The sequence below is a fragment of the Pimephales promelas genome, chromosome 12, assembly GCF_988280905.1.
Source record: "Pimephales promelas chromosome 12, fPimPro1.hap1.1, whole genome shotgun sequence".
Classification (NCBI taxonomy): domain Eukaryota; kingdom Metazoa; phylum Chordata; class Actinopteri; order Cypriniformes; family Leuciscidae; genus Pimephales; species Pimephales promelas.
The window spans coordinates 2,467,079-2,485,773 of NC_142780.1; the positions used below are offsets into that span (position 1 = coordinate 2,467,079).

Consider the following 18,695-nt stretch of genomic DNA (forward strand, 5'->3'; position numbering starts at 1 on the left):
TTGGATACAGCGAAAGTGGAACCTATTCCAAGCTTTTGTGTCATTGTTTAATTTGGCATTTCATTTGTGGTTAGCTGGCAGTGACAATCAGGGAGAAAATGGAAGCATACCGTCATGATCCCTTCCAGGAGACCGGAGTCTGGTTTGGGGGGAATCTGCTTCTCGAGGGACCACTTCTCCACAATAGTGGCAACCTGAGGATTTTCCACGTTTAGTATGCGGAAGCCGGTCATGTTGACGCCACAGAAGCGGTACGGCTCCAGGTTTATAGCCATGAGGTCCTAGAGGAAGGGAACGAGAGGGAGAAAAGATATAACGTAACCCTCCCGAATCGAGCTTCATTGTTGCTGGGCGAGAGGCTTCTTGTCTCTTTGTCCCTTAATAAAAGCAGGAGATAGAGAGAGGGGGGCTTGAAATGAAGATAGACAGAGCAAAAATAAAAGAGATTAAGGATAATACCATGCTTTTCCAGGGGGCCTAGGTACATCCAGACGAAGCATGGTAGGACGTACACCTCTTTGCCAGCGTGGGTGATATCATAGACAGTGAGCTAGGAGTCATCCGCACAATAGCTGATTGAAACAGTTATTTCCTCTGTAATCCTGTCTTCATTGCTCCCATCCAGCGAATTGAACCGTAAACACTTCACACCGCTCTCAATGCCGACCTGACACTGAAACGCATTACTGTGTCGGGGCATTCAATGGTTTTTAACAGTGTGGATGCTTCAAAAAAGAACCCGAATTTCACATTCTCAATGCAATGACGTTGGATGAAACAGTCTGACAATTAAATTGCTCGGCTGGAAAATAGCATTAAGATTAAGCGTAAATTAATCGGAGTCTTTTGGTCTGCGGTCAAAACGATAGCAAGAAGGCACGGCCATCTAGCACGGGGTTCTGGAAAGCTGAGAATGAATGGCGAAATGAGCAAGACCATGTTCATTGAAAGGACGTCCCGTAATGTGCTGAGGCTAATTAACCCTAGTACAATACTAACACACACCCACACTGTACTGTAGTGTCTGGAGTGTTATTCCGAGACTGCGTTTCTTGTACCATCCTACATATTGCCAAACATGTTGGGAAGGTGGGGGTGGAGACGAGATGTAGTAGAACATAATAGACTTTTTCATTAACACCCTGTGGGTCTGGAGCTGCTGGAAGACGAGCAGGAAAAGCGCATGCAGAAAAAGCCCCAAGAAACAACACTTTTTGGGCTACAACACAAAAGATTTCTGCTTAAATGTAATGGAGGATCTTATCATTGGTGTGTAAGCCATGATTGATGCTCAAATGCAGCCGAATTGTAATTGGAATATTATATGTGAATAGCCGCATTGTTCGTTTTATTATGCCTCAGATGACGGGGTCTTAGCAAACATCGTTGTTCGGCAAAACCAAAACGCACTGGGCAATTCCCCTTAAAATAAACACATAAGCACGTTTGATTGATTGAACTAGAGAAATATTCAATAATATGACAAATATGTCAGGTTCCTGTCAGCGCCGATAGTCTCGAGGTTAGCGACGACATATAGAGAGCCTAAGTCCCTCCCCTTCCGGTCGACTACCATGGGACCTTATTTCGGAAAAATATTGAATGGTAGTCAATGGCGAGAGACAACAAATATGTTGATCTCGTTTGAATTGTGCCCTGAATTACACATATGATGTTTGTCAATTTAAAAGATACATTTTAAAGTAAAGAAAGTCACAGTTTGATGTAAAACCGTTGAGGTATAAGACTGTGAAAATACGTAATTACAAAGACTACAAACCCCAGAGGCGCACATTTTCTCTCAATGAATGAAGTTAACTTTACTGAGGCTATTGTCTGTCATTGTTTCTACAGTCTTTCGTTATAATCGTAACGTTACGCCGTCCTACCTGAGTGTTTTGTACCAGTCTGCAGACACACGAGCAGCGGATCTCGTTTCGCTTCCCGGGAGATGTAGTTCATAGAGCGATTCTCACATAAAACTAAATGTTACTCTTCTGTTTTATGACAAACTGTGACGTTTTTGACTTTCAGAATTATCTTTTAAATTGACAAACATCATTTGTGTAATTGAGGGCACGGTTCAGACGGAATAAAAAGATAAGTTGTCTCTCGCCATTGACTACCATTCATATTTTTTTCCGAAATAAGGTCCCATGAGCCGGAAGCGGAGGGGCGGGACTTAGGCTCTCTATAGCGCAACTGTGCCTACAAAAACTCGAGTTCGATTCCCCATTTTGTGTCCTTTGCTGATCCCGTTTCCAATGCTTTCTTGACAAAATCTGTACCGTCCTATCCAATAAAGGCCTAAAAAGGCCCCCAATTTTTTATTTTTTTTGTTATGCTCTTCAGCTGTTCATTGTGTTGCGAGGGCATAATGGAGAATAGCGTGTCAGGAGCGAGTGATTTCAATGTAAAATCAATGCAAAGAAGTGTTACGCGCGTAAAAAAAAATTCCTGCAGCGCTAATGAGGCGTAGAGTGCGGCGCAGTAGACACAAATATTCGTGCGAATGGCACGAATTGGGCGTCTGGCGCGTTAAGCATGAATTATTTAGTTGGTGCTATTCGTGCATTAACACGTTTGACGTAAATTCGCGCCTGCCGCCCGAGTTGAAAAATCTGAACTTTGGCGTCATTTCGCGCCGCATTAACTAATCAGGAGCCTGCTGCTTGCTCGCGTGGTGAAGTATGTGGATGCTTCAATAAATTATTTTGTAATATGAATAAATGCCTAGTGTGGTTCTAATGCACAACAAAGCAAATATCTTATCACTTAAATTTGATCACTTTAAACTTTATTTCAATATACGAGACATGTTCATTTTGTATTGAATGTTATTTATTCCATATCTAGGAATTCAAAAACAAATGTCATCCTTGTCGTTCCAGTTGCATAGTTCGCTGGTGCTAGGCTAGCGCGAGTCAACAGTAACCGGCGAGCTATGCAACTGAAACGACAAAGAACGACAAAAAACTTTTTGAGGCTAACTTGGAAATAAGGCCGAATGTCCAAAATTCTGATCCACCCCTTTAAGGTCTTTGAGGAAAACATTACAGGTTTTTTCTCCATATAGTGACGTCATGTGTGTTCTGGTTCAAAAATGAAGGGTAGGGCAGTGAAGGTAAAATGAAGGTATCTCATTTTCTCCTCCAATTTCAAAATCATCCGACATCATTGTTTTACCTTTTATTTTTTATTTGTAAATGGTGATTGACTTAGTCTTTGCACATTTGCTTTGTAAACACTGGGTCGGTACTTCCGCCTACGTCACGCTTGACCTTTGTTACTTCTATTTAAGCTTTGAATAACTTCTATATGACCATTTGCATTTTGTGTGAACAAGATCTGTTAATACTTGTAGCAAACAGTTCTACCACTACTGTTATATTTAATGTAAAGAAATGCTACCCAAATATATGAACAAATTCAAAGCTTTAGAAATGAAAACATTCTAAAATGTAGTATTTAATTAATATACAGTATTTTTATAGTTACATATACACATTAATTTGCATCTTCCAGAGATCAATTCATTAGATCTGTGATCAATTATTTTTCATTATTATGAAAAACACACAGTTGATTAGTTTTCATAGTGCTAATGTTCATTAAAATGAATTAGTTAAATAGAATTTATTTTTAATTAAAAAAATCTAAAACTTAAAATGAAGGTTGAAAATATAAGAATGAAGCAAATTCAAATTATGAAGGAAATCCATAATAAAATAAAAAAATGGTTCAGTGCTGCCTTTGTGAAGCGACTCACTATGTTTTGTACAGAAACATGTTCAAGAGATGTTGTGTTGGCATTTCCAGAAGGATTTCTCTGAACACAGTTTGTGTTTATATATATATATATATATATATATATATATATATATATATATATACGCCATGAGCATCAATTGAAACTCCATGAGCGTCAGAATCCAGAGGCAATGCACAATTGTCATTCACTTTGTCGCCTTTGTAGAAGCTTTTCAAAGACGTTCTGTTGATTTGAGCTTGAGGGAAGGGCTAATGTTTACACCAGGGTGGAGGAAACTCCATTAAGGCTGTTTTGTCAAGTGAAATTGATATTGTAGACCTGATCCAAAGCTCATCTGCAATTAAAAGCCATTCATCAAAAAATAAAGTGGGAGTAACACAGGAACAAATGACATTCAATTTTTATGTTTGTATATTACCAGAGTGGTGAAGATGTAGTGATAGTACTCAGTCATCATCCCCATCATCTGGGCCTGGAGGAAAAGAAAATGAAAAAGGTTAGTGTGTCATGTCAGAGCAATCTGCAATCATTGTGCCAGCCAACACAAAGAATGTACAACCAATGAGACTGTGACTATTAAGAACTCTTCAACTCTGCTGATCTATCGACGTCTGTCAGCCTGTGTCTCTGTTATACGGCACTACAGCTTTATAGTGCTGAGGGCCTTCAACGCTTGGGGAAAAGTTGCTGCCCTATTTCTTTTTTTAAGAAATCATCTTGTAATTTCAATTACATTAAACTGTCTTAAAAAATAAGTTAAGATATAAAAAATTTGAAAAACTTTACTCATTACTTGATGAGTTGAAGCAATGTAAAAACATATGTTGTCATTACTTATTGATTTTTTTTTTAATGAAGGTAGGGTATACTTCCCCCCAAAATGCCAAAATTCCAAATTTTGTTAATTTTTTTTAATTATAATCTCATGATTAATACTTAATTTGTCACACAGGTTGACCATTTGTCATATTTATGATTTAGCATCTCATAATTTCAACTTTTATCTCATACTTATTACTTAATTTGTCACACAGGTTGACCATTTGTCATAAGTATGACTTAGCATCTCATAATTTCAACTTTTATCTCACAATTAATACTTAATTTGTCACACATGTTGTCCATTTGTCATAATTATGACTTAGCATCTCATAATTTCAACTTTTATCTGATACTTATTACTTAATTTGTCACACATGTTGACCATTTGTCATATTTATGACTTAGCATCTCATAATTTCAACTTTTATCTCATAATTATTACCTAATTTGTCACACATGTTGTCCATTTGTCATAATTATGACTTAGCATCTCATAATTTCAACTTTTATCTCATAATTAATACTTAATTTTTGTCACACACGTTGACCATTTGTCATATTTATGACTTAGCATCTCATAATTTCAACTTTTATCTCATAATTAATAATTAATTTGTCACACATGTTGACCATTTGTCATAATTATGACTTAGCATCTCATAATTTCAACTTTTATCTCATAATTAATACTTAATTTGTCACACACGTTGACCATTTGTCATAATTATGATTTAGCATCTCATAATTTCAACTTTTATCTCATAATTGTTACTTAATTTGTCACACATAATTTCAACTATTTATGTCATAATTATGATATACCAAAGCAATTTTTTTTAAACTTTTGTTGCAGAAATGGGATTATACAGAGAATGCGGCGTTAGAAAAAACAGGCAATGTAAGTGTCCGAATACTTTGTGGGTCCATCATACAAACACTATTTCTTATCTTTATCAGCCTGAAATATAAATACTTTAGCAGTGTCTCGAGACGGGATTTTTTGCTTTTTTTTTTATGCCATATGATGGATGAAAATTTGAGTGATATTGTGTGATATCCTTAAAAACACATTTTAATTATCTTTTTATTAAGTGGATTCTACTTTACAATAGTAATGCATAACTTCTTCAAGTCAAACCAAACTTATATTCCGGTGGTTTGTAGCAAAGCCCTTTGAGTTTCTCAGTGCATCTGGTGACAGTTTTATCAAATGATGAAACGCTCGTGAGCTCTGAAGATGAACTTCGCGTCTTCACCGGCAGACGCCGGAAACACTGCGAGTGTCCCGCGGGATTGGGAATGTGTAGTAGACGTACACACAGACTCGATTTCAGTAGCAGTCTTTTTGCAGACACACTAGTCCATATTACCATTTGAGTAAATGAACAGCCCCTCTTTTTTATGTATTCATCTAAATGTGTCAAAACTATATTGAACAATAAATTCCAGTTTTATGACTGGAGCTCTCCACACCGTGGACATCAAAGGGCCCTTATGATTGTGTTATATAGGCAGCAAATCTCAATACATGTTCTTACAAATGCTCCCTTTTGCCTTGGTGTTCATATGTCTGCTTTAATTATGCAATCTGCCATGAGGAACAGCCAAGGTTATGGCGAACTCTTTCCCTCGTTTAAACCGGAGTCACTCAAGTTTGTGGAAAAGTCAGAAGCTGTTTCATTTCCTAATGGGCTGCAGAAATAAACCCCTCGTATGTCTGTGCCTGTACTTTCTATATTTCCCAGTCCTTCACACACACACACACACACCGCTTTTTAAAGACTCCTGGGATTTAGCCCAGACATCTCAGACAGACTGTGTGTCCGATTGTGTTTCCACTTTCTCTCTGGCCTGAGGGGGAGAACATGCGCGACAGAAGTTCAGGAGAAGCTGACAGAGAAGAACGAGCCTCATACAGGTGCTTATTAACAGGACTCGGGACACAGAGAATCACACAACTTTTTCATATGACTAAATGTGAAATAATACAGCCTACAGTTAAACCTGGAAGAATATGCAGAGGCGTCAAAGCTGAATGAAACGAAGCGTAAAATCCCGTCTCGAGACACTGGAAGAAAGACTTCTCGTGATATAAACAGAAACACATATCCAGTCCCCGTCTGACCCGAGGTTGTACATTCTCCAGAGAGATGCGAGCATTTCAGACTAACTTTTATTGTGTTGGAAGGACAACTTTGTGAACGCACCTCCTGAAGTGTATATACTGTATAAAACACTGATTTCTTTTTTGACATCCTGGTGTTTGCTAATGTATTTATATTTAAGACTGACAAAGTTAAGAAATGGTGTTTGTATGACACCCGACAAAGTATTCGGACACCATGCATACTCCGTATAATCCCATTTCTGCAACATAAGTAAAAAAATTACGCTTTGGTAAATCATAAAAAGTTGAAATTATGATATGCTAACTCATAACTATGACAAATGGTCAACATATGTGACAAATTAAGTAATAATTATGAGATAAAAGTTGAAATTATGAGATGCTAAGTCATAATTATGACAAATGGTCAACATATGTGACAAATTAAGTATTAATTATGAGATAAAAGTTGAAATTATGAGATGCTAAGTCATAAATATGACAAATAGTCAACATGTGTGACAGATTAAGTAATAATTATGAGATAAACGTTGAAATTATGAGATGCTAAGTCATAAATATAACAAATGGTCAACATGTGTGACAAATTAAGTATTAATTATGAGATAAAAGTTGAAATTATGAGATGCTAAGTCATAAATATGACAAATAGTCAACATGTGTGACAGATTAAGTATAATTATGAGATAAAAGTTGAAATTATGAGATGCTAAGTCATAATTATGACAAATGGTCAACATGTGTGACAAATTAAGTATTAATAATGAGATAAAAGTTGAAATTATGAGATGCTAAGTCATAATTAGGACAAATGGTCAACATGTGTGACAAATTACGTAATAATTATGAGATAAAAGTTTTGAGAATTTTTTTTTGAAAAATATCAACGTTCATGACATACTAAGTAATAATTATGAGACAAAATCCTTAAGTTATGAGATACTGTCATAATTATGTGAAAAATATACAATTATGTCATTCTAAGTTTTAATAATGAGACAAAAAGTAAAAATTATAAGATAAGTCATAATTTTGAGAAAAGGACACCATTTATGATAATAATTTAATAATTATGAGAAAAAATTACATTCTAATTTTAAAAAAAAGTTAAAAAGCTGAAATTATGTGTTACTAAGTAATAATTATGTGTCAAGGTCAACATTCACAACACAGTAATAATTATGAGATAAAAGCTGAAATTATGAGTTACTTAGTCATAATTATGTGACAAGGTCAACATTTACGACACTTGGTAATATTTATGAGATAAAAAGTCAAAATTATGACAAAAAGCAACAATTATGAGTTAAAACTCAAAATTATGACATAAAAAGTAATTGTTATTTGATATAACTATGACTGTCAGTTATTATCTCATAATGATTATGTAGAATGTCATAATGTTTACTTTTTCACTATATCATTCTGACATAGTATCTGATAATTTCAGTTATTATCTCATTATTATAACTTAGTATGCCATAATTTTAACTTAGTATCTCACAACTGTGACTTTCATTTATGTATTTATGTCATAATTTGGTCTTTATCTCATAATTCTAACTTGCACAATTGTATATTTACATCTCATAATTATGACTTCTATATCATATTTTTTTTTTAACTTTTGATCTCATTATGACTTACTATCTAACAATTTTGACTTCAAAGGCATTATAGACTTGGTACGATTTGAAAGGATAGGATTTTGTCTGAACACGTACGCCATGCATTTGTGTTACTTAAGTGTACTTTGGGCTTTCACAACATTTGACCATCGGGTGCATTGTGCTGCTATAGACTTCATGTATGCAAACTAAGAAACTTTAGTTGCCTTACAATCCTTTGATGTTTGTCTCTCTAAGAAATATGAGAGCAGCCGGCGTCTTCAAACACATGATGCTCGAGCTACAGCGGCGTACAACACGTCACTACACACTCACTGTCCTCTTCATTTTCAACAGCATATCTATTATTTTATCCTAATTTCAAATGACAGCTTGTGGTATATTTCTTTTTTTACAAATATCACTTAAAAAATACTAAGGGTGCTCTGGAAGAAAACCAAAAAATACGTGTGTAAATCCTCCAGCAGGCTTCAATTTGGACCTTGAACCGTTTGGTTCCCATTGAAGTCCATTATATGGAGAAAAATCCTGTAATGTTTCTTCAAAAACCTTAATTTCTTTTCGACTGAAGAAAGAATGACATGGACATCTTGGGTGACATGGGGGTGAGTAAATTATCAGCTAAACTTTTTTTTAAACGTGAACTACTCCTTTAAGGGCGCCAAACAACAGACAAACGATCTAACTGCTTAAAAAATGCCATTGTTTTATATTCTGTTTCTGCAATAACATTTCTACACTTGTAAGAGAATACTGTAGTTCATCAGGTCCACAGTAGATGTTCACACGTACTGTATGTGGAGTTTAATCTCCATTCTGCCTCCAGCAAAAGCATATATAGCATATTTAATTTAAAACGCCAGGTCCCGAATCCAATCCTTTTCTGGAGCCAGACTGAAGTGACTGAAGTTGTGAGAGACAGCATTGCATCGTGGGATACGAGTGTGGACTCACTTGCTTGAGGATCTGGGCAGCCATGACGTGGCTGCAGTCGAAGATAATGCGAAACTCTCTGCTTCTCTTCATCTCTTTGAGCAGAGGTCTGGTGTCGGTGGTGTCCAGCGGGAGCTGCCGGATCTTCAGTCGGATGTTGTACCGGGACGGAGCCATGATTAACTCCTGGAGTCTGATCAAACCTGCACAACAAGAGTCCAGTCCATTACTTGATATGTAGGAGCAGCTCAAAGCAGATTTACAAACGTGATAGCTGGAGCAAGATGGTCTTTGATTCTGAAATCTACAACAAATTCAATTTTTACATTTTTGGTCAAACCGTTCTTGTCTGTCAGTCATATAATGGAGGTCTATGGTCACCACCTCAAAGAGCATGCACAGAGAAGTCCAAATTAAACATGATTTAATGACTTGTAAATGTAAGTACACATTGATGGCCTGAGACACGAAACGAGCGGTTTGTGTGAGAAAATGAACAGTATTTATATCGTTTTTACCTCTTGTAATCATAGCCACGTCCAAGTGATCTGAAACAGTTGTCCTTTAAAAGTTAAAAGTACTGGACATTATCTGCTAAGTTCAAAGATATTTCCTTTAAACCTAAAACACAATATATATATATATATATATATATATATATATATATATATATATATAATTTTCTTATTCTAAAAAAAAAATATTGTGGATTGCTATTTAGGTTTATTTTTATTTCAGATTTATTTTGGTTTTATAGTTTCAGCTTATTGCCAAGCAGCATTTTTAATTTCTGTTCTGCTATATATATATATATATATATATATATATATATTGTTTTTAAATGGCAATGAAGATTACCTATTAATTGTCATTTAATGGCAATGAAGATTACCTATTAATTGTCATTTAAGTGAAATTACTGAATTTAAATACACAATCTTGATAAAAATGGACATTCTAGAACAAAATTTCAAATGGCACTTAGAGGCTTTTGCATCTGAACTCTTCATATATATATATATAAATGTGTGTGTTTGTGTTTATATCACATTTGTAGCATCTCAGATGAACTTCTATCCAATCCCCGTCCCTGTCATTGCTTGATCACTTTGATTCTGCTTGTGTGATATCAAAGCCTGAAGACTCAAGCTGACAGCAACAGGAACATTACGAGAGTCTCCGGCTTCTTATCACTGAAGGACAGTCTCTACTCTGAGGACTTCACAGATCCTCGGCATGAAGACGTAAACTCTCACCCGTGCTGTCGTCGTAAACCACCGTGGCCGTCTTCCACTTGAGGAACTGCACCAGGTCTAAGATAGCGTAGCTCAGGGAGGAGTAATCCGGGTACAGGTTGGCGTAAAACGAGTCCCTGTTGTCCATCGGGTGGTGTTTCCATCGCACCTGAACGTGTGGCACCTCCAGGGCATTGCAGATGGACTGAACAGCGTTGGATGAGGAGCTGTGGGACGGCCCGAAGATGGCAACCACACCTAAAGACAACTGGTCACACGCTGCCGACGGGAGAAAGACACGTCACTGCATGCAGAATAAGTCAAGACACCTTCATTTCTACAGCGCTTTCAACAATATAGACTGTTTCAAATTCAAAGCAGCTTTACAGTGATAATAGCAGATTACAGTAACCGAAATTGGCTTTACAGCAAAAGTGTTTTGTATGAACAATCCGTACAGACACTGACAGACTGTGAACTGTGAATGTATCAAAGATAGAAGACATTTCATTAGTTTGATAATAACTGATTCTTTAAGACCCCATGAAATTGTTTGATGAACACAGTTGTCTTGTCTTTCCTACTGAAATATGAAGTTGAAAGGCTGTTTTACATTGTGTGGAACAATGCATTGTGCAATTTGCAGAAGCATACTTATTTATGTACGCTTTATTTAGATGGTCACCAACCCGTTCATTGCGCTTAAAGCTTTTTTTTTTTGAATGAATGTGTTTGAATGCATACTATAGATAGCATGTGTGAGGATCACATGTCGGACAGGGAGGGGAGCTGGGACAATCTAACATGTCACACTGATCAAATGTATCTATACACTGAAGGGAAGTTTCATAATATGGAAAGTGGACCATGTTTAAGCATGAGGTATATGTTCCATTTTTAAAGCTCAAGCAAAATGTTTTTATACCTTACAAGGGAGTTGTAAAGTCCCTCAGTGGAGTATATAAGCTAAATCCTTACTGGATTGTGGCAGAGAAACACAGAAATGCATAGACCTGGCTTGAATACAACATTTTCTCAAGTTTCTCTCCTGATATACACTCACCTAAGGGATTATTAGGAACGCCATACTAATACTGTGTTTGACCCCCTTTCGCCTTAATTCTACGTGGCATTGATTCAACAAGGTGCTGAAAGCATTCTTTAGAAATGTTGGCCCATATTGATAGGATAGCATCTTGCAGTTGATGGAGATTTGTGGGATGAACATCCAGGGCACGAAGCTCCCGTTCCACCACATCCCAAAGATGCTCTATTGGGTTGAGATCTGGTGACTGTGGGGGCCATTTTAGTACAGTCAACTCATTGACATGTTCAAGAAACCAATTTGAAATGATTCATGGTGCATTATCCTGCTGGAAGTAGCCATCAGAGGATGGGGACATGGTGGCCATAAAGGGATGGACATGGTCAGAAACAATGCTCAGGTAGGCCGTGGCATTTAAACGATGCCCAATTGGCACTAAGGGGCCTAAAGTGTGCCAGGAAAACATCCCCACACCATTACACCACCGCCGCCAGCCTGCACAGTGGGAACAAGGCATGATGGATCCATGTTCTCATTCTGTTTACGCCAAATTCTGACTCTACCATCTGAACGTCTCAACAGAAATCCAGACTCATCAGACCAGGCAACATTTTTCCAGTCTTCAACTGTCCAATTTTGGTGAGCTCTTGCAAATTGTCGGAATTTTCGTCCACAAGACTGCCGCATACTGGATGTTTTTCCCTTTTCACACCATTCTTTGTAAACCCTAGAAATGGTTGTGCGTGAAAATCCCAGTAACTGAGCAGATTGTGAAATACTCAGACACCAACAACCACGCCACGCTCAAAATTGCTTAAATCCCCTTTCTTTCCCATTCAGACATTCAGTTTGGAGTTCAGGAGATTGTCTTGACCAGGAACACACCCCTAAATGCACTGAAGAAACTGCCATGTGATTGGTTGATTAGATACAGTAATTGCATGAATGAGAAATTGAACAGGTTTCCTAATAATCCTTTAGGTGAGTGTATAAGAATAAAGATTTTTTTCTTGGCAAGATAACTGGTGTCTGGTCCAATGAATCAAATAATAACATGAAAAAGGCTTAATTCCAAGTCTGCAGCTGGTATCAAAATTGGCCAATTAGCTTGTACAAAAAAAAAAAAAAATGCATCAAGGCCGAGGTCAGGGCTCTTGGGCTTAAAAAACTTGGTGACCACTAATTTACATATTCTACTGTATATAAGTAACGTTGCAACTATGTTTCAATTATTATATTTTACTAGCTCATGCATTTTTTGTCTTTAATATGGGTTTTGGTCTAAAAGTGAGGTGATCAACGCTTTGCGTTATCGAATCAATCCTAATGTGAACACACCCATAGTTAACATTTGCTCAACAGTTCTTGTGGTCTTAGCACAGACCAAAACCTTTATATTCTCCCACCACTCACCTTTTCTGGAGGCCTCAAAGCTATCATAGATATTAATCCTCTGAATGTCGTACGTTAACGTCGTGTTGGGCAATAACGTCCTGTTTCTGTTGATGTTATTAACAGCGAATTTAAAGGCCAGTTCCTCTGAGCTGACGAGTGCCACCGGTCCATCCATCTGTTCAAAAATCCCCCCTAAAACACAAGAGAAAACACTGTCAGATGAACCAAAGCTGAACCCAGAGAAGAAGCTTGCATCGCACCCAAACCTCTGGAGGTGTTTTGCATTTAGAGCAGTCGGCGAGCTCGGTTGTGTACTTAAGGATCCTCTATCCGATCTCAGCAGAAAGAAAGAGTCTCTGACAGGCTTTTAAAGTTCAAGGCCATAATGGAGATGAGGAGAGTGAAAGAGAGAAAGAGAAAAGTAAATGGCCTCATCAAAGCTACCTTGCCTCCTTAAGGCCTGCAGGTCACCTTTCATTCCCTGATAAAATAAAAAAAAGTAGATTCACACACAGGCCTATAGCTTGTGGATGGGATTTTTGCGCACAAGTTTGAAAGTTTAAAGCCGTTTCATAACAGTCTGCTGAGATTTTCAGAAATGCATTTTACGGCCAAGAAATTCCACCAATAGAAGAGCCGGAGAAGTAAACTCTGTGTTTATTGACTTTAGTGTGTAATAGAAGCCTATAAAAACAATAAAATGATAACATCTGGAGCATGCCGAGCAATCTTCAGCCCTTGAGGATTAATACTGTTAGACCTGCTTCACCTTCCCACACTATATCAGCGATATGACGGTCTGGAAGACTTATGAGCTCAGAGAAATATTGGGAGACCAAGGTTTGTTCAGTTGTACACAATTCAATTTCACATATTATCACTTCATGCTATTTGGGATTTAAAATATTTTTAGCACTTTCCAAAAATAAGGTACATAATAGCATCTACTGGAAACTTTTCTCTTTTATACTTTTTCAGGAAATAGCCAGGGAAAGGCAGTGCATACATCGGCCAAATATATATATATATATGAGACAAAATATTGGTATATATTTATAAATGTATTTGTCCGACGAATGTAAGAATAAACATTTGTAAGTATTTTTTCTCACAACTCCTTTTATAAAAGAGTTAAAAATCGTGTGCATATAGTGTCAACAAATAGTGTCAACACTTTTGATGCCATGCACTATTCATTCATTCATTCATCAAAACCTCATAAGGTTTTCATGCATCCAAAGAACTTTAATTTCCACATAAGATCCATTACATCATCAGCTCTTTCTCACAGAGGGCCCAATTTTAACGATCTGAAATGCAAGTAGAAAGCGCAAAAGCGCAAGGAACTTTGTGAGCGGGTCTTGGCCGCTGTTGTTATTTTACCGGCGGGATAAATGCCTCTTGCGCCTGGCGCAAGTTTAAAAGGGGTTGGTCTGGAGTAGCTTCATTATTCATAGGTGTGGTTTGGGCGTAACGGAAACAAACCAATAAGAGCGTCATATCGCATTCCCTTTAAGAGCGTGATGAACGAGGTGCGCTTGTTCCATGGCGCAATACTATTTTAACGGCGCATTTACCAGAGGCGCTTCGCAATCGGTTCACAGCCGAGGAGATTGATGTTCTCGTCAGGGCCGTAAAAGAAGGAGGCAGCCATCTTGTCACAGACAGGCTTTCTGGTGGACTCTGTGGTATCTGACGTAAGAAAAACTCTTATCTCGTTGAAATCTTGACGGATATACAAACGGTTTGGTTTCTTACAAACGTTATTAACGTGGCTATAATTCTGGATGATTATTTATTTATGCACTTATTATTCCTAAGTATGCAGTATCATAACTACATCTCTGTCGTTTATAACAAACCAGACCGTTAGAAAATCGGTATAAAATTGAGCAAGTTACGGTGATTTAAAAAGTACATGCACCATTAAAACAATGTTACCAGTGAGCGAGCTGCCTGTGACAAGATGGCCGCCAGGTGCTGACGTCGACTTCCATTGGCCAGCAGCGTGGACGAGATATCTAGCCTTTATATAGATATCTATGACAAATAACCCCAAATTAGCTTCGGTTAAACATGGTTATTAGCCTGGATGCCAGCCCGAACCCCGCCCACATAATTTTTTTGGTCGGGAAGTTCCATGGTCGATTTTTTGGTCGGGACTCGATCCATTGAGGAGTAATTATGATCAGTCAAAAAATTAATGGGCCAATCAAATTGCCGGGACGGGCTTTATACGATGATGGACAGATGATCTGCAGGGACGTAAGCCTCCTTTTTGCGCCGACCCGCCCAGGGAGGGCAAGTTTATTCCCTAGTTTGCTGGCGTGCGTCTGTGGAGGGAAAAAGTCCGCTCTGCGCACGTGCAAACTAGGAATGATACATGCGTCAGTGTTAGGGTTGGGTACCAAAACTCGGTGCCAATAGGGAACTGGTTCTGACGTAGACGGTAGTAACCAGACCGAATAAGAATGAAAATTTCAATGCCCAATTTTGGTGCCTGAGTCTGTGGCATGAGGCGCACACGTCAGAACGATTGTCTGAAGCCCATAGAATCACGATTTGCGCCGCCTTGTTGCGACCCTTATTCACTTCATCATATTATATTAGCGAGCTCATCATCTGCTCCTCAGACTTTTCTGCCGAAAAAGGAAGTTTAGCAGCGAACGCAGCGTCTCGTTCCCTATTCAGAGAACATGGGTTACACAGAGACGTTCTCTTTCATATGTTTACTCAAAGCTGCCTAAGACGCAGTGGGAACAAAATATCAAACTGCCAAACGAAATACTTCAAACTTCAAAATATCAAACGAAATACTTCAAACTGTTTAGCCAATCAAGATCACAGGCTGGCAATATACAAATTAGTTATAAACCTACGTCGGTTCAGCAGAAGTGAGACTGGATTTACTGACGACTCGTTTCAGGGAGTTAAAGGAGTAGTTCACTATAAAAAAAAAAACAAAAAAAAACATTTTGCTGATAATTTACTCACCCCCGTCATTCAAGATGTCCATGTCATTCTATCTTTCTTCTGTCGAAAAGAAATTAAGGTTTTTAATAATAATAATAATAATAAGGGTTTTATTAAGCGAAACGAACGCACAAAAATTCCGAATCTTTTCCCGAGTCAACTCGTTGATTTCGTTCGTTGAATGAACCAAATGACACGAAAAAAGATTTATTCATTTTGATGAACGAGTTCGAACACGAGAGTCACAAACGCGCATCACAGAACAGAGCAAGGCATTTGTGCTTATAAAACTTAAACTGTGTTATTTTTTTATTTTTTTTTATTGAGCGATCGTTTCGCTTGATAAGACCCTTATTCATTGTCTGGAATCGTTTAAAACCCTTTGAACAGTTTGCACTGAAACTGTCTTTTGGACCTTGAACCGTTTGGATCCCATTGAAGTCCATTATATGGAGAAAATCCTGGAATGTTTTCATCAAAAACTTGACATGGACATCTTAGATGAAATGGTGGTGAGTAAATTATCAGCATTTTTTTTTTTAAAGTGAACCACTCCTTTATGAATCACTTTTAAAACTTTCCAGACCTTACATTCACAAATAGGGGTGTGTTTCCCAAAAGCATCATTAGCCAACTATGGTCGCAAGTTATCAGCAGTTCAACAAATCGATGTTTCCAACAAACATTCGCAAACCGCACTGCAGAGTTGTGTGTTTGAGCGACAGATCTCGACCTGTGGATATTTTCTTGTTTGCATGACATGTGGACTCAATAAATCCAGATCTTGAGCAACAGAAGCAGTCTGACATTCAGTACAATCTGTGTGTTTATTTAGAATACATACAAATGTCATTTACGTCTTTGAGTTTGTCAAGAGATTTAAAGCGCCATTTTTGAAGAGTTCGCATGAACGATCGAGCCTATGATTGAATCTGGAAATAAAGCAAAATAACTGAGAAAAATTAGGAATATTCCTCAGATGCCATGTCTGCAATTTATATCAAAACATCTAGCGTCAATTACATCTCAAAAAGCAGTTATTACTCCACACGTGTGTGACATCATTAACCAATGTGGTGGAACGACCAATTTGTGACACTATGGTTGCGTGACTCGCTAGTTGATTTGTTTTGTTGAGTTACATCTTTGTACTTTAAACTTTAAAATCTCCTGAATTTTCATGCTATGTTAATCCAACCCGATCTCACGGGAATTCGTACGAATTTTACGAGGTGGCTAATTCGTAACAATTCGTACGACCTCACTCGTACGAATTAGTACGATTTTGCTAAATCGTACATATTTTACGAATTAGCCAATTTGTATGAATTCGTACGAATGACCTACCCCTGACCCCGCCCCTAAACATAACCGTCACGTGGGTTTAGACAAATCGTACAAATTCGTACGAGTGAGGTCGTATGAATTAGAACGAATTAGCCACTTTTGAATCACTCGTACAAATTCGTATGAATTGGTCGTGAGATAGGGTAGGTTAATCATATGTCATATCATATAATAACAGTTTTCCCTACAAAAACAGTAATGTTTTTCAAGTAATGGTTATTCAAACATAGAATAACCCTTGGGCTTTTTTTACGTTCCTTTTTAACATATCCAACACTGTTGTATAATATCAAATAATAACAGTTTTCCCTACAAAAACAGTAATGGCACACCAACCCTGCTGAATTGGAGACAAGACGAACGCTATGCCAAACACAGAATAACCCTTGGGCTTTTTTTAACATTCCTTTTTAATATTTCCAATCCTGTCTTTATAGTCCGTAGCATAGATCCATAAACACATGAATATTTAAGAGTTCTTGAGTCAGACCTCAGCACAGGTCAAGAGCAACCCTGAACATGGAGGCAAGTTTAAGAGCGAGATCAGCATCCATCGACACACACACACACACTATTTATGACTCCGCCGCTGCTTGACTTCTGAAGGGACATGATGCATAAACTCCCTGGAAAGAGCCCGACGCATTAAAATAAATGAATCCTGCCGGTTTGTGGGGAAATCTCATTAGAGTACATTAAGTAATTGCTGGAGTATATACTAATTTGACTATTAAGAGGATAAAATGCGCATTGCTCGGAAGCACTAAAATAGATTTAATAAAAAGGGGAGATCAGCTGCTGCGAGGAGAAAAACGCCCCGCTTGAAGCTCTGCAATAAATGATGCCTTTATTTCCAGAGCGAAACGCTTGCGACCTCTCCGTCAAACGCTGAGAATGTCTCCGGATAAAGAGATGGGACACTTTAACGGTGCAGGATATTTACGGCTCTGGCTCTAAAGGACTCGATGTAAATCGAGCTGTAACTTTTGATCTGATCACATCTTTCTGTAACGTCAGTCAGTTTAAGTTGCGATTAACTTGTTCACAGTTTTGAAACAGCTTTACAAAGGCGGGCTAATTAATCTCTAGAGTTTTTATCCTGATAGAGAAACATGTGCTCGTCACAGCTGCTATCTTCTCTAATACTGATGCCAGGACACCGCTGCTTCTTAAAGGAACGACACAATCATGAAATCATCATGAAATAATGAAGATTCGAGTCACTGGGATCATCATATCACCAGCACTTTTGTTCATCTTCGAAACACAAATGTGCAATATTTCTGTCCATCGATTGGAAGCTCATTCCACCTAAACCTTGACGCTTCAAGATATTGTAAAAGCTATCCATATGATTTGAGCGGTGTAACCAATTGAATCCATTTAATACTGTAGTATATATAATATGGGAATGAAA

The 18,695-nt window shown here is 37.7% G+C and overlaps 1 protein-coding gene across 1 annotated transcript in view; it reads right to left on the reverse strand.

The window, feature by feature from the left end:
• Positions 1-18,695, reverse strand: part of grik3 (glutamate ionotropic receptor kainate type subunit 3) — a 179,845-nt gene that overhangs the window by 80,417 nt on the left and 80,733 nt on the right. Inside the window, exons 2-6 of the mRNA XM_039651314.2 lie at positions 12,977-13,150; positions 10,540-10,797; positions 9,305-9,486; positions 4,191-4,244; positions 111-281 (exon numbers count right to left, since the gene is read on the reverse strand). Of these exons, the coding sequence (XP_039507248.2) occupies positions 111-281; positions 4,191-4,244; positions 9,305-9,486; positions 10,540-10,797; positions 12,977-13,150 (839 nt within the window). The remainder of the gene's footprint in view (positions 1-110; positions 282-4,190; positions 4,245-9,304; positions 9,487-10,539; positions 10,798-12,976; positions 13,151-18,695) is intronic.